This window comes from Peromyscus maniculatus, chromosome 7 (assembly GCF_049852395.1).
Source record: "Peromyscus maniculatus bairdii isolate BWxNUB_F1_BW_parent chromosome 7, HU_Pman_BW_mat_3.1, whole genome shotgun sequence".
NCBI classification, from domain to species: domain Eukaryota; kingdom Metazoa; phylum Chordata; class Mammalia; order Rodentia; family Cricetidae; genus Peromyscus; species Peromyscus maniculatus.
In genome coordinates this window covers 55,666,256-55,679,314 of record NC_134858.1, presented here as the reverse complement: position 1 = coordinate 55,679,314, position 13,059 = coordinate 55,666,256, and the positions used below count along the sequence as shown (strand labels likewise).

The 13,059-nt window shown below is 51.7% G+C and overlaps 1 protein-coding gene across 1 annotated transcript in view; it reads left to right on the top strand.

Annotated features, from left to right (window-relative positions):
- Window positions 1-7,436, top strand: part of Cd276 (CD276 molecule) — a 30,378-nt gene extending 22,942 nt beyond the window's left edge. Inside the window, 4 exon segments of the mRNA XM_042281032.2 lie at window positions 2,260-2,394; window positions 4,570-4,611; window positions 5,955-5,990; window positions 7,279-7,436. Coding sequence (XP_042136966.2) covers window positions 2,260-2,394; window positions 4,570-4,611; window positions 5,955-5,990; window positions 7,279-7,301 — 236 coding nt within the window. The 3' untranslated portion in view covers window positions 7,302-7,436.
- Window positions 7,437-13,059: the final 5,623 nt, after the last annotated feature.

Here is a 13,059-nt window from a genome sequence, read left to right as displayed (position 1 = left end):
TAGCTGCTCTCCCTTTCCTGATGGGGGTGAGTGACATTGAGTGTGCTGGGCTAGGCCTCTCTGGGGAGGGTTTTCTGGATCGAAAACTGGGGCTACAGGTCTGAGCCCCAGCTGACTGTGTCCTTTGCTAGAGGAATGAAGGAAGTCTGACCATGTTTCAGGCAGCTGAGGGGCGAACACAGGGAGACTTTCCTTTGAGTAATTCGTTTATACTAATTATATACTGAATAGACTCATTATGACAGTTTGTATAGAATGCATTTTGATGATATTCACCTCTAATACCATTTCATGTCCCCCTTTCATTCCTCCACCCAACTAGTGCCCTCCTATTTTCGTTATTCTAAAACCTTATTTAGTGTGTGTGTATAAAGGTCAAAGGACAACTTTTGGGAATCGGTTCTCTCTGTCCACCATGGCTTCCGGGGCTAGAACTGGGGTTGTCAGGCATTCAGAGCAGACTCTTTTACCAACTGAGCCATCGTGGTGTGCCCCTCCCATTTTAATGTCTGTTTTTTTGTGACACAATGACTTTCACGAGCACAAGTGAGGGACTGATTATAGGAGCTTGGGCGCTTTATCGAGAGGTTATATCACTGAAGAAAATGTCTCCCCCTCCTCTAGCAACCATTGGCTGCCTGTAGCTCTTCAGGGAGGGGTGGAGTCCCTTGAGTATTTCTGCTGCTCTGCCCTGTCCACGGCTGTAGGAACCTTGTCTGGAAATTTCCGGAGGTCTCTCACAAGTGCTCCAGGCTGGCCTAGCTGTCTGCCTCAGCTGTGGCCTTCTGCTCCAGTTCCGCTTTCCCAGATGTTGGCTTCTTCAGATTCCAGGGTCCAGAGCGGCCGTGTGCCCCACCCCCACCCCCACCTCGTCCCTGTGGAAAGCATGTCTGCTGCAAAGGACTTACCGCAGTTCCTCTGGGCCTGGGCCGCTGCAGGTGCAGGGTGCAGGGCCCTGCTGCTTGTGTGCTCCAGAGGCTGCTGATGCCCTGGCTGCATGTTGTCCCCAAAGAGCAAAAGGAACCCTCTGTCCTTGTTAGATTTTTTTTCCCCCTCCAGGGCTCTAAGTGTGTGGCACTAAGCCGAGGGTGGGGTCTATGCTGGAGTCATGTGGGGATGCGGTTAGATCACCTGCTGGCCTCAACCTCACCTTGAGCCCCTCGACCTCGACTCATTCTCTTGACATGATGTATCTACCAGGGGTAGCCTCAGGGCTGCCCGTGACTATTCCTTGGGTGAGGCTCACCCAGATCTGACCCTCACCCCAGGCCCTCATCTGTGTTTAGAACTAGGCACACTTTCTGTAAAGAGACAGAGAATAAATATGTGGTGGGCCATGTGCCGTCTTTCTGCTGCCGATTTTATTTATTTGTTTATCAGTCTATTTATTGTTGGCAGGATCTCATTGTCTCAGTTGACCTTGAACTCGGTCTGTAATGAGAATGACCTTGAGTTTCTTACTCTGCCACCTCTACCTCCTTAGTTCTGGGATCACAGGTAGCATGGGAACCCGTGCCCAGTTCATATCGATGGTGCTGGGAATCGAACCCCAGGCTCCATGTATTCTAGGCAAGCACTCTACCAACTGAGCCACATCTCCAGAGCACGGTAGCCTTTCTTTCTGGTCTCCTTTATTTCTTTTCTTCTTTATCCTTTCTTTTTGTAGCTCTTCACAAAAATAAAAGCTAATACTAGCTAGCTCATGGATTGTCAAAAACAGGCCACCATCTGGCTCATGGGCTGTAGCTGGCTGATGTCTGACCCTCAGGATGACGTAAACCAGGTGGGACGGCAACCATCAGGGAGGCCTCTGGAGAGGTGGCTCTTAGGCCAGGTGGGGAATTTGGGAGTCCCTGCTAGGAAGGGAAAATGACAGGGACTCTGCAGAGGCTGGGAGGGGTCAGGGACTCTGTGGAGAACGGCTGAAATGAGGCTTCCTGACATTAGACGGAAAAGCTGGGAGACTGGAAGCTGGGTCAGCTGAGAGATCCCTGAGCCACTCTTAGAGAGATTATCCTTAGCCAGTGGCCCTAGCCATGGTTATTAATCACCCTCCGGCTTCTTAGCTCCACGGCTCGCCCTCCTTCTGAGGCATGTTCCCATCACCCCTAGCCGAAGTGGCAGGGTTTGGTAGGGTGAATGGAGCTATGGCCGTGGGAGCCTGAGTGAGCTTCATTCACCTTTGTGGGGTACAGTGAGACTAGGAAACCCTGTTCACACCTTGGAACAAGATGGTCTCATTCTTCCATCTTCTTCCAGGGCAGCCTATGACATTCCCCCCTGAGGCTCTGTGGGTGACTGTGGGGCTCTCTGTCTGTCTTGTGGTGCTGCTGGTGGCCCTGGCCTTCGTGTGCTGGAGAAAGATCAAGCAGAGCTGTGAGGAGGAGAATGCAGGTGAGTGAGAGTGACTCTGTGTGTGTGTGTGTGTACATGCAGGTGCGCACATGTGCATACATGCCCACATGTCTTGGGGCATGTCATTCTTATTCTTTAAGAGAATACCCGAGACAGGTTCTAGTAAAAACCAGAAATTCACTGGCTTGTGTTTCTCAAGCTGCGAGTATCATATCCAGGCATCGGGGAGAGCAGAGAAATCACTTGCGACGGAAGAATGAAGGCTGGAGTTTGGAACTTCAGCACCCACATAAATGTCTAGTGGGCATGGCAGCTTGTCTGTAATTCCAGCTCCTAGAAGAAGACAGGGCTTCCCTGGATCAAACTGATCAGCTAGACTAGCCATATCGGTGAGCTCTGGATTCGATTGAGAGACCCTACCGTAATGAATAATGTGGAGAGTGATCAAGGAAAACTCTTGATATCAGCCTTGGGCCTCCACATACATGTGCGCCCACATGTGCACCCACACACATGTAAACAGGCATGCATGAATACCACACACTCAGACACAGGCACAACGTAACTAAGTCAATACCATATCCAGGCACCAGCATCTGGTGAGGCCTTACTGATCATTAGGTGGTGGAAAGTGAGAGGGCAAAGGTCACAGAGCCAGTGCGGTCTGCAAGGGCGGAGCTGCTTGAGCCTAATCACCCCTTAGCAGCGTCACCTCTTTAGAAAAAAAATTAATTTAAAATTAAAATTTAATTTACATTAAAAGTTTTTGTGTATGGGTGTTTTGCCTGCATGTATGCCTGGCACTGGGGTTACAGGTTATTGATTATTAGTTGTCATGTGGGTGCTGAGAACAGAATCTTGTTCTCTGCAGGAGCAGACGGTGCTCTGAACTACGGGGCCATTTCTCCAGCCCACAGGTCCCGCCCCTTGATATGGTTTGATGATGGCTAATTTCAGTGTGCATTTGGGAGGGAACAGACATCCAGACCTAGCAGCTGCCGTGTCCGTGACAGAATGAACGGGAAGAGAGTGCACAGAGGGCCCTAGCCTGAGGCCTCGTGGCTAACTGTTCTCTGAATCCGTGTCCACCTGCCTGTCAGGGCATGAGCATGGCGGATGGGCGTCAACAAGATTGTGGGGTGTCATGAAGATGGTGGTGTGTAAGGCTGCAGTGTGACGGGGATGAGTATGTCTGTGGAAACAAGTAGGGAACTGAGTGTATACGTCTCGTGGGTGTGTCTGTGAGTGAGAAAAGGTTTAGAGCCTCGTGAGGATTTAGTTGGTGTGTCACTAGCAAGAGTGTGTGTCTTCCTCGGAGTGGAAGTATTCAGAGCCTCATGGTGCTGCCTTCTGCGGTGAGGGGGGTTGTGAATTAGTGTTGGTGATTGTAGATGGGTGAGTGGACGTTGGTGGGTGGCACAGGAAGAGATGGAGGTATGAGAGCAGACAGGCGCCTAGGTGTGGGGAAGAAGTGAGGAGAGTGTGGTCAGTTGTGGGTAAGCGATGCTTGTGACTTAGACGGTTAAGTGGGCTGTGTGTGCCTGGAGAGGGTGGATGGACAGACAGAAGTGGGGTGCGGAGGGGCTGGGAGATAGATGACTGTCGGTAAAGTACCTGTTGTGCAAACATGAGGACCGGAGTGGATCCCCAGCGCCCACCTAAGTCTGGCGGGGCAGCTTGCTTCTGTAATACTGGGGGTTAGGGGGACCGGAGGATCCCCAATGTTCACCGGGCAGCCGGTCTAGCCGAACCAGTGAGCTCCGTGTTTAACGAGGAACCCTGTCTCAAAATATAAGGTGGAGAGTGATTGAGGCGGACACCCGATGCCAACCTCTGGCTTTCATGTGCACTCACGCACACACACATGCACATACTCACACCATACACACACACACACACACACACACACACACACACACACACACACACAAATAAAAGAAGTGGGGTGCAGATGTGATGTTGGCAGGGTTGCGAGTGAGTGGGTGTGTGAAGTCATAGGCTGGGTGGGTAGAAAGCTTGATAAGTGATCCCTGGCCAGATAAGTGCTGGGCTTCCTGCTGGGCCCCTTCCATTCTATCCTAGGTTCGGCTCTGCTCTGGTCTCAAGCTCCAACCCTGAATTCAGCATTCAGACCAGAAGTCAAATTTGCTCAGTCCTCAGGTGTGGAGGTGTGGGAACGATAACCCTGAGAAAGTTTGTGATTCACCCTTCTAGGTGCCGAGGACCAGGATGGGGATGGAGAAGGATCCAAGACGGGTAAGTGTGGCCCTCTTAACTGGGTGGGGGGGCATCCGGGATGGGAGACAGGACTTCATGCTCTGAGGTTGGAATGAAGTACCGTCTGATGGAGCCCCCAACCCAGGGAAGGTCTGGAGGCAGAACACCGGCCTACCACAGGAGTCTCCTGCCTACCCTAACCCACCCATCAGGACTGTAGCAACTGGGAGCTTCCCAGGGGTGGGAGGTGGGCTGCCGGAGAGGGGCGGTCCCTTATCGACAAAGGAGCCTTCGGCAAAATAACTCTCTTTGGCCTATTTTTCCCATATCTGAAAAAACGGGCATGAGAACAGGTCTCTAGATTTTTCTGGGTTGGGTTAGATGAGATAGTCTATATAGAAGACAGTACCGTGCTTGGTGTCTAGTTAAGAGCGTACGGTGGAGCCCTATTGTGATAAAGCGGACAACTGTGGACAGTTCTTCGAGGCTTTGAACACTGATGGAGCGCTTCGCTCCTCCCGGCTTTTGTGTTTCACCTGTAAAATACCATCTTGGCCCTGTTCTGATGGCACCTGAGAGTTGCCGTGGGACAAGGGATGAGGGTCTTGGGCTGAGGTCTGGTTTTAGGGTGGGTGGTGAGGTCCTAGTGCCCTACAGCTGCAGGAGTGACCAGGAGTGACCAAGCTGAGAAAGGCAAGTTTCCCATGAGCCATCTTGGACTGTTCCAGTTGACACCAGCTCCCTTCCCACCCCCCTAGGAGGCAGGGCAGGAGCAGGGCAGCCATCATCACCCTTCCGCTACTGACCTGGGGACGGCTATAAATCATGCCAATTAGTTCTCCACCTGTTGGTGCTTGTGTGGCAGGCATGGAGATGGGCCTGGGATCGAGCCTCATTTCTCATGCTCAGAGGCAGATGTTGGCAGAGAGGGAAAGGGAGGGAGGGAGGGAGGGAGGGAGGGGAGGAGAGAGAACGGGCTGGAGAGTTAGTCAGCCTCCAGGCCACGTGACCCTGGGCCTCTGGAGGCCCCTGCAACCATGCCAGCCTCCCTTGATCCTGATTTCACCTCATTTATGATCTGGGTTCTGTGTGCTGCCACATCTCCAGCTTGTCTGGGGACAGGTGCCTGTCCCCATTCTGTAGTATTAGGGGCCTGAGATTCAGAGAGGGAAGACACATGGGACTTAATTCAGAGACGGTGGAGGTGGGACTTGTGAACTGAGGCTTGGGCTAGCTCTCTGGGCCTCCTCCCCTGGCACTGTGATGGTGCCCCCAGACTGCCCATCCCTGCCCATTCCTTCTACATTCTCCCCCTCACTTCTTCTTTTGCCTGCCTCCCTAGGGCTCTTCTCTTATCATAAGTCCCTTCCTTTTTTTTTCAGCTCTGCGGCCTCTGAAGCACTCTGAAAACAAAGAAGGTAATGATACATTGCCTGAAATGGAATGTGTGTGTGTGTGTTGTGTTTGTGTGTCTATGTAGGAAGCTGGGGAGCGGGGCAGCCATCATTACCCTTCCGCTACTGACCTGTGCTTCCTCCCCAGAAGAGTAGCATCCGCTCACCTCCTGGGGAGATGGTAGAGGGTAGAGGAGCCAGGTCCCAGCTGCTCCAGTAGGCTTACCTGCACCAGACATTTCTGCCTCTCCTGTCTGGTAGTCTGAAAGCGCAGGTACCCTGGGGCCTGGATTCCGTCCCCTGCAACACGAAGCTTCCATCCTTGGGTCTAAAGGGTTGCTGCGGCTGCCATGCCCCCTCCAGAGGCAAGGGATGAGAAGGAGGGCAGGGAACATCTTTCTAGGGCTTGGCCAAAAATAGCTCCTGTCACTTTAGATACATCCCATTGGGCAGAAGCTAGTCACGTGACCTGTTTCTCAGGTGAGGCTAGAAATGTAGGGTTCATCTGGGCAGCCACGTTTCTGGAGCACAGGAGGTGACTCGTCAGTACGGCAGTGGTTACTACTCACCTCCGAGGGTTCATTGGGAAGCACAGGAAATGAGAGGTCTCCTCCCTGTCATCGGAAAGTAGTGAGCACCAAAGAGTGAAGCCCTGCTGATGATAATGTCGGCCGGGTGTCTGAAGAGAGTTGCCGCCCAGAGTAGCCTCATAGGTGAAACAATGAGCTTCCCTGCTCCCCAGGGAGGTACCCTGGCTCTAGTCTGTGTCCAAGATGGATGGCTGCAGAGGCAGGCTATGACAGCTCCTTTCCTGAGGACACAGACAGAACCCAAAGGAAGGAAGAACGTGCCCAAGGCCTTCTAAACTGCTGGTGCAAGCTGGGATGTGGAGCGGGGCCAGGGGTGTCAGATTTGGATGTTCTTCAGTAGGGAGGCAAAGTCAGAGGGAGAAGGCTCCTTGCAACATTACTCTCCAGGTCATTAGGATGGGAAGAGGCCTTCCTGGCAGAGGAGGGAATTGGGCCAGGCCCTGAAGGGGTGAGTCAGATGGACCAAGCAGGCCAGTGGGAGGGAGTGTGTGGGGTGACTCTCCCACCTGGCTCCTGTGTACATACTGGCCTCCAGTGGAGCGGTGTAAGAAGACACATTCCTTATTCTACCTGTCCTGTGCACATATTAGCCTCCAGGAGAGTGGTTAGGGGTGCACACCCCCCCAACCTGGATCTGTGACTTCAGATGTGTCCCCAGGAGTAAAACTTCCAGCTTCTAATGCATTTCCCCCCTTTTCCTCTCATCCTACCATGAAACGCAGATGATGGACAAGAAATAGCCTGACTGGGAGCTGCTGCCTTTCCCAGGTGGGGGGCCCACCCTCTGGCTGTGTTGAGCCTCAATGTGAGCCCTGCCCTAATGAATGGGTTCTGCTCTGGGGGTCTCCCCATTCTCCAAAGGATCTGGTACATAGGCCACCTGCAACCTTATTTCTCTGATGGACTTAATTCCCATCATCCTGAAGCCTTATTTTTCCGGTGACACGATACATGAGCCATCCTGCGGCCTTATTTCTTATGGACATGACACACAGACCGCTCCACCTCAGCGTTCCTCCAGAGTCATCCAGGGACCTTGTTTCTCCAGTGACACTACACATGAACCTTCCTTCGGCCTTATTCCTTATGGACACACGCAAACCACCCCCACCTCCTTGCTCCTCCAAAGCCACACAGACCGTGAAACTGCTGTTATTCTCCAAAGCACACAACTATTCAAACTCCTGCCTTATTTATCTGAAGCCAGCTGCATGGTCACCTCCTGGTTTCCCCATGGCCCTGGTACATCTTGCTTACCGCTCCTCAACCTTTGTTCTGACTAGTGTGGGTCCCATCTCTTCAGCATCTCCAAGTCTTCATCCTGACTCGCCCGCCCTGGGCTTGGCTTTGGTTATCTCCCTCCCTGGCTAAGTGCGATGGGGACATACCCCCCACCTATATGCACAGGTACATTGATACTTGGAGCTGCACATGCTGGAACATGTACAGACTTGCCTTGTGTGGCCTGCTCTGGCTGCCCTGGGCTCTGCCCATTCTCCCCACAGGAAGCTGGTACTGGCTGCCCTGGTTCTCAGGGCCCCTCACGGGGTCAGCCTTCATCCCTGTGCTTTCTCGTGTTTGGAATCTTTGTTACTTTTACTTTCTTAGTAAATTAATGTCTGTAGAGCAACCACAGGGGTCAGCACTGTGCTGGGTGCCAAGGGCCTGCAGAAAAATCAGAGTCCCTTGCCTCTAGACCTCACCTTCCAGCTGGGAAGTGGCCTTGCTTCCTACTGTACCCACCTGTGCCCACAGTTTCTGGATACCTCACCCTCGGCCCACAGTATCCCTGACCCAGGGCCTGGGGTAGAGGCAGAAACCCGGAGAAAGCACAGTCCTTGGCCATACCTGGAGAACTGAGTGTTTTCTAGAATCTTTCTAGATGTGGACTGGAAGGCAGGTGGCCAGAGCCATTCAGACCTGGATGGAGACAGCAGCTTATGTCATACTGGGACCTCCTCAACAGCTAGAGCCTGGGGAAGGCCAAAGCCAGGCCAAGAGGGCCTGAGGACAAGAAAGGACTGCTCCTCACTCACCATGGTGCTATTCCGGACCTGGGGCTTGTGTCTGGCTTGTCTCTGACAGCCCTGGCTTCTGGCAAAGCAGACCTTCTGGTGTCCCCTGGAGGCATCTCTCCCACCCCAGTACTGCAGAATGTGAGGATAATTTAAAGATGGACTCTGAGCCTGGGCTACCAAGTTAGTCCCAGGAAAAGGCGCAAAGCTACACAGAGAAACCCTGTCTCGAAAAACAAAAAAAACAAAAAAAACAAAAAAAACAAAAAAAAAAAAAAAAAAAAAAAAGATGGACTCTGGCTAGGTGTGGTGGTGCACACCTTTAATCCCAGCACCTGGGAGGCACAGGCAGGAGGATCTCTGAGTTCGAGGCCAGCCTGGTCTACAGAGTGTCTTTCAGGATTACTGGGGCAACACAGAGAAACCATCTCAAAAGACACAACAAAAAATAAACATGGGACTCTGTAAACTGGGTGTATTTTGGGAGAAATAAATGCCTCTGTCTTTCAATAGCTTCTTGCCTGTGGTATCTGTAAAACAGTGGGATGGCTTGGCTCCAGGAGGGAGGAACCTGTCCTGGGCATTTCAGGCTGGGGTAGGGCTACCTGCTTCACCATGAAAGCTTTTTCTCCACTGTAGTGCCTACTTCTCAAGGTTCTGTCGAGATGAGGAGAAAAACAAAACAAAACAAAACACACACACACGCACACACACACACTATTCTATTCCTGGCTGACCCCAGTGGAATGGGAACTAGCCCAGGACCTGGCTCTGCTTTGTGACACTGAGCAGGACATTGACTTCTGGGGCTCACTTCTGGAGACCTTCCACTTGGGAAGTCCGAGAGGACAGTGAACTTGGAGGACAAACAGATTTCCAGAGAACCAGATTCAGCGATAGGGGAGCCTGCAGAATGCCCTGGCATCGAAAAATACCCTGGCATCTTTTTTCCTTGGGGCATAGTTTCAGTACTCGGCCTTGTCAGAGCATCACAAGTCCTGGACAGGAGGCCAGACTGCAGTGGAGCTCAGGCTACAGAGCTGGTTACCCTGGCTCTGCAACCAACATGACCATGTCCCTCATACCTCAGAACACTGATGATTTCTTCACTGAATAGGGGTGAAGAGTCCTGTACAAAAAGCAGGTAACGTTCTTTACAACCCGGATGATGTGGGGCTGGGGATGTAGCTCAGTGGTCAGGGCGCTTGTCTAACATGTACAAAACCCTGGTCTTGATCCTTAGCATGGAGTAAGTGGAACATGGTGGTGCACATGTGTATTTTTAGCACTCAGGAGTTGGAGGCAGGAAGATCAGAGTTCGAGGTCATCTGACCTACATATCGAGTTTGAGACCAGCCCTGCCTACATGCGATCCTGTCTCAAAACAGAAACATCCCACACTGGAGGGTTGTAATACGATTGAAGGCTCCGGTAACCAGACTTGCCTTGTTTGAGGTCTCACATTTGGCGCTCACATTTCCAAGCTCTACATCCCCTACCCCTCAGTGCCTTTGTGCACCCTGTTCCCCTCCCTGGACCTCGGTCCCCACCCAGGGTCGGACAACAGCTTCGGAGGTTTGTGGTGAGGTTCAGGCAAGACTGACGGAGAAAGCATGTTGGGCACCTGTGAGGGCTGAGGCTTTCCTGCCCTGCAGCCAGTGATGTTGCTGACTTTGTGGGATGTGCAGTGACCCTGGGCCAGCAGTCTGCACCTGCTTTCCCATCTGTGTAAGAGATAACTGGTGTCTTTTCTTCCTGTCAGGCTGAGGTGAGGATCAGACATGACAATATCCCGTGCTTGAGAAGAGACCCAGCAGGTGTGGGACTGGCCTGGAAGCTGAAGGGTGAGGAAAGTGGCCACTGAGTCCCCTGATGACAAGTGCCTTGGAGAGCAGTATTTTTAGCTGCCCTTCCTGGGCAAAGCTCCAATTCCTGCATTTTAATGGAGAAATAATTCTCACAGTGCGACAAGCTGTAGCCTGCAGGTGTCACATTCATATTAAAGAGAGGACAGAGCAAGGGTTCATTTGCCTGGTTGGAGGTGTGACCGGAATTCGCCCCTAGCACCATTTGTAACCTGGCCTGTGAAGACCAATTAGTGGATCTGGCTACTCAGTCACTCACAGGGAGGGAACAGGAAGAGTCAGAATGGTGTGTCAGGGCCCTGAGCCCCCTGTCTCTCCTACTGGCTTGTTACAGATGGTTCTGCCTGCATGTAGAGTTGAATGACGGCTAGGGGTGGGCTGTTCCCAGAGCAGCCCCGGGTCTTGTTCAGTTCCAGGATGTGGATGCTGAATGGGAACCTGTGAGCCCATGAGCAGAGACCCTGGACGATTCCAAGCTGAGCAATTTCTAGAGCTCCAGATGCAAAGCCTGTCTTTTTTTTTTTTTTTTAAATGTGTGTGTATATGCATGCTCACACCTGTGTGCACTCACACGTGGAGGCCTGAGGATGGCCTCTAGTGTCTTCCTCCATCACTCTTCACCTTCTATACTGAGGCAGGGTCACACTGAAAGAGACTCCACTCACCATTTCAGATAGTCTTACTAGGACGTCTGGTCCAGGGAGACTATAGGCAAGTCACCTTTTACGAGGGGCCTGGGGGTCTGGACTCCGGGCTTTACTCTTGTATGGCACCCTACCCACTGAGCCATCTCTCCAGCCAGTGAAGCCACGTCTTAAGCTGCACCATGGAGCCAACGTTGTCCTGAGAACCCAAGACTTCTCAAGGGACTCCAGAGAGAAGCAGGAGCCAGGCTGGGGTACCTCCTCGGAGTCCTGGGGTGCTGGTCGGCACAAATGCAAACGCAGAGGTGGAGAACTGGGCTGTCCTTCCACCCCCTTCACTCAAACGGTTTGCTCTTCTTCCAGACTTTTCTCCAGGTGACGTAGTTATAAGAATGACGGCATACATCTGAGAATGTTACTCTGCGACATTTCCCGACTTTCTTTACCCTTTCCCAAGCCTCTTCCTTCTTCCTCTTCACTCTTTCCACTGGTATCGGACACGCCTAGCATCTAAATTCTGCTACTCCTCGGTATGTGGGTTTATGAATTTTTACACAAGTGTCACTGTTACTTTGATCAAGATCTAGAACAATGTTGGAACCCCACAAAGTTCCCTTATGGCCTTCTGCAGGCAACAGCCCCACCCAGAGGCACCATCTGGCTGCTTTCTGGGTGGATTAGCCCTGCATCTTGAACTTAGTAGCTGAACACTACGATGATGTTATTTTGTATCTAGCTTCTAGCAAAGACTTCCCTCATTCCTTGTAAGTGGAGAGATAGGAGCTCATAGTGCCTGCAGTTCCTGTGTTTTGGACACAACGAATATAGGCTTCCATACAATGAGGTTCTGCAAGTGGGATTTCTAGGCACCTTTTATTTATTTGGGTTGCAGGGGCAGAACATTTTGTATCCAGACTGGCCTCAAGTTCACTATATAGCCAAGGGTGACCTCACACTTCTGATCTTGCCTCTACCCTCCAAGTGCTGGCATTGTAGTGTGCACCACTGTGCCCACTTTATACAGTGCTGGGAACAGAACCCAGGGCTCCATGCATGCTACACAAACAATTCTATCAATTGAGCTACACCCCTAGCTCTGTGAGTCCATTTGAAATGCTGGTGGAGTTGCCAGCTCTTTGAGCTGCCTTTTTAGCTAGGCCCTTGCAAGAGGAGAACACAGTGGCACTAGCAAAACAGATTCTAGAAAGGTCCAGAACAGTGCTGAGAATCCATGCTCCTGCTGGGCTCTCAAGGCCTCTAAGGGATGGAGCCCCAACCAGCAGTGGCCAGGGCTTGTGGCCGCTTTTTTCCCTTATCTCTCTGGACTCTTTAGCATTTCCCTAGGAGCTGTGTGCATTTCTGGGCTCTTACACCTGGGCAAATATGTCTACCCACCCACTGGATATGTGGATGCAGACCTGTGGTCTGAGTATGTCAGGCTGAGCTCTGAGTGCAGAACTCTTGACAATAATTGATGAGAAGGCTCATCAGCATCTTGGATTCAGGTGCCTTGGGGAAGTGCAATCTTCTGCCTGCACCGAATCCCAAGGCATTCATAACCTGCCATTTGGCTCCACCAGCTCCAGGTTATTATGATGACATTATTTCATTACTAATGAGGCAGGGCCTTTTTTGGAGCAGCAAAAAAAATCTAGGTCTTGTCAGGTAGACAGACTCCCCCCCCCCCCAACCCTTAGACTGAAAGACCATTGCCTCCTACCTTTCCCAAGCATATGTGCTGCAAAATATCCCCACGCCCCAACTTCCCTTTGCCCTTCTCGGACACTTTTCATTATTGTCCTTTCCAGATTGAGGCCCTGGCTGATATCATACTGTGTCCACTCATAATAGATCAACCTCCTTGATCCTGCACACTCTGCTCCCAGTGACAAAGCTCCAGGCCCCATTTAGTCCAGTAGACTCTGGCTGTACATTAAAATCACTTAGGGAGTTTTTAATAATAGTGGTGTTTGGGCTCC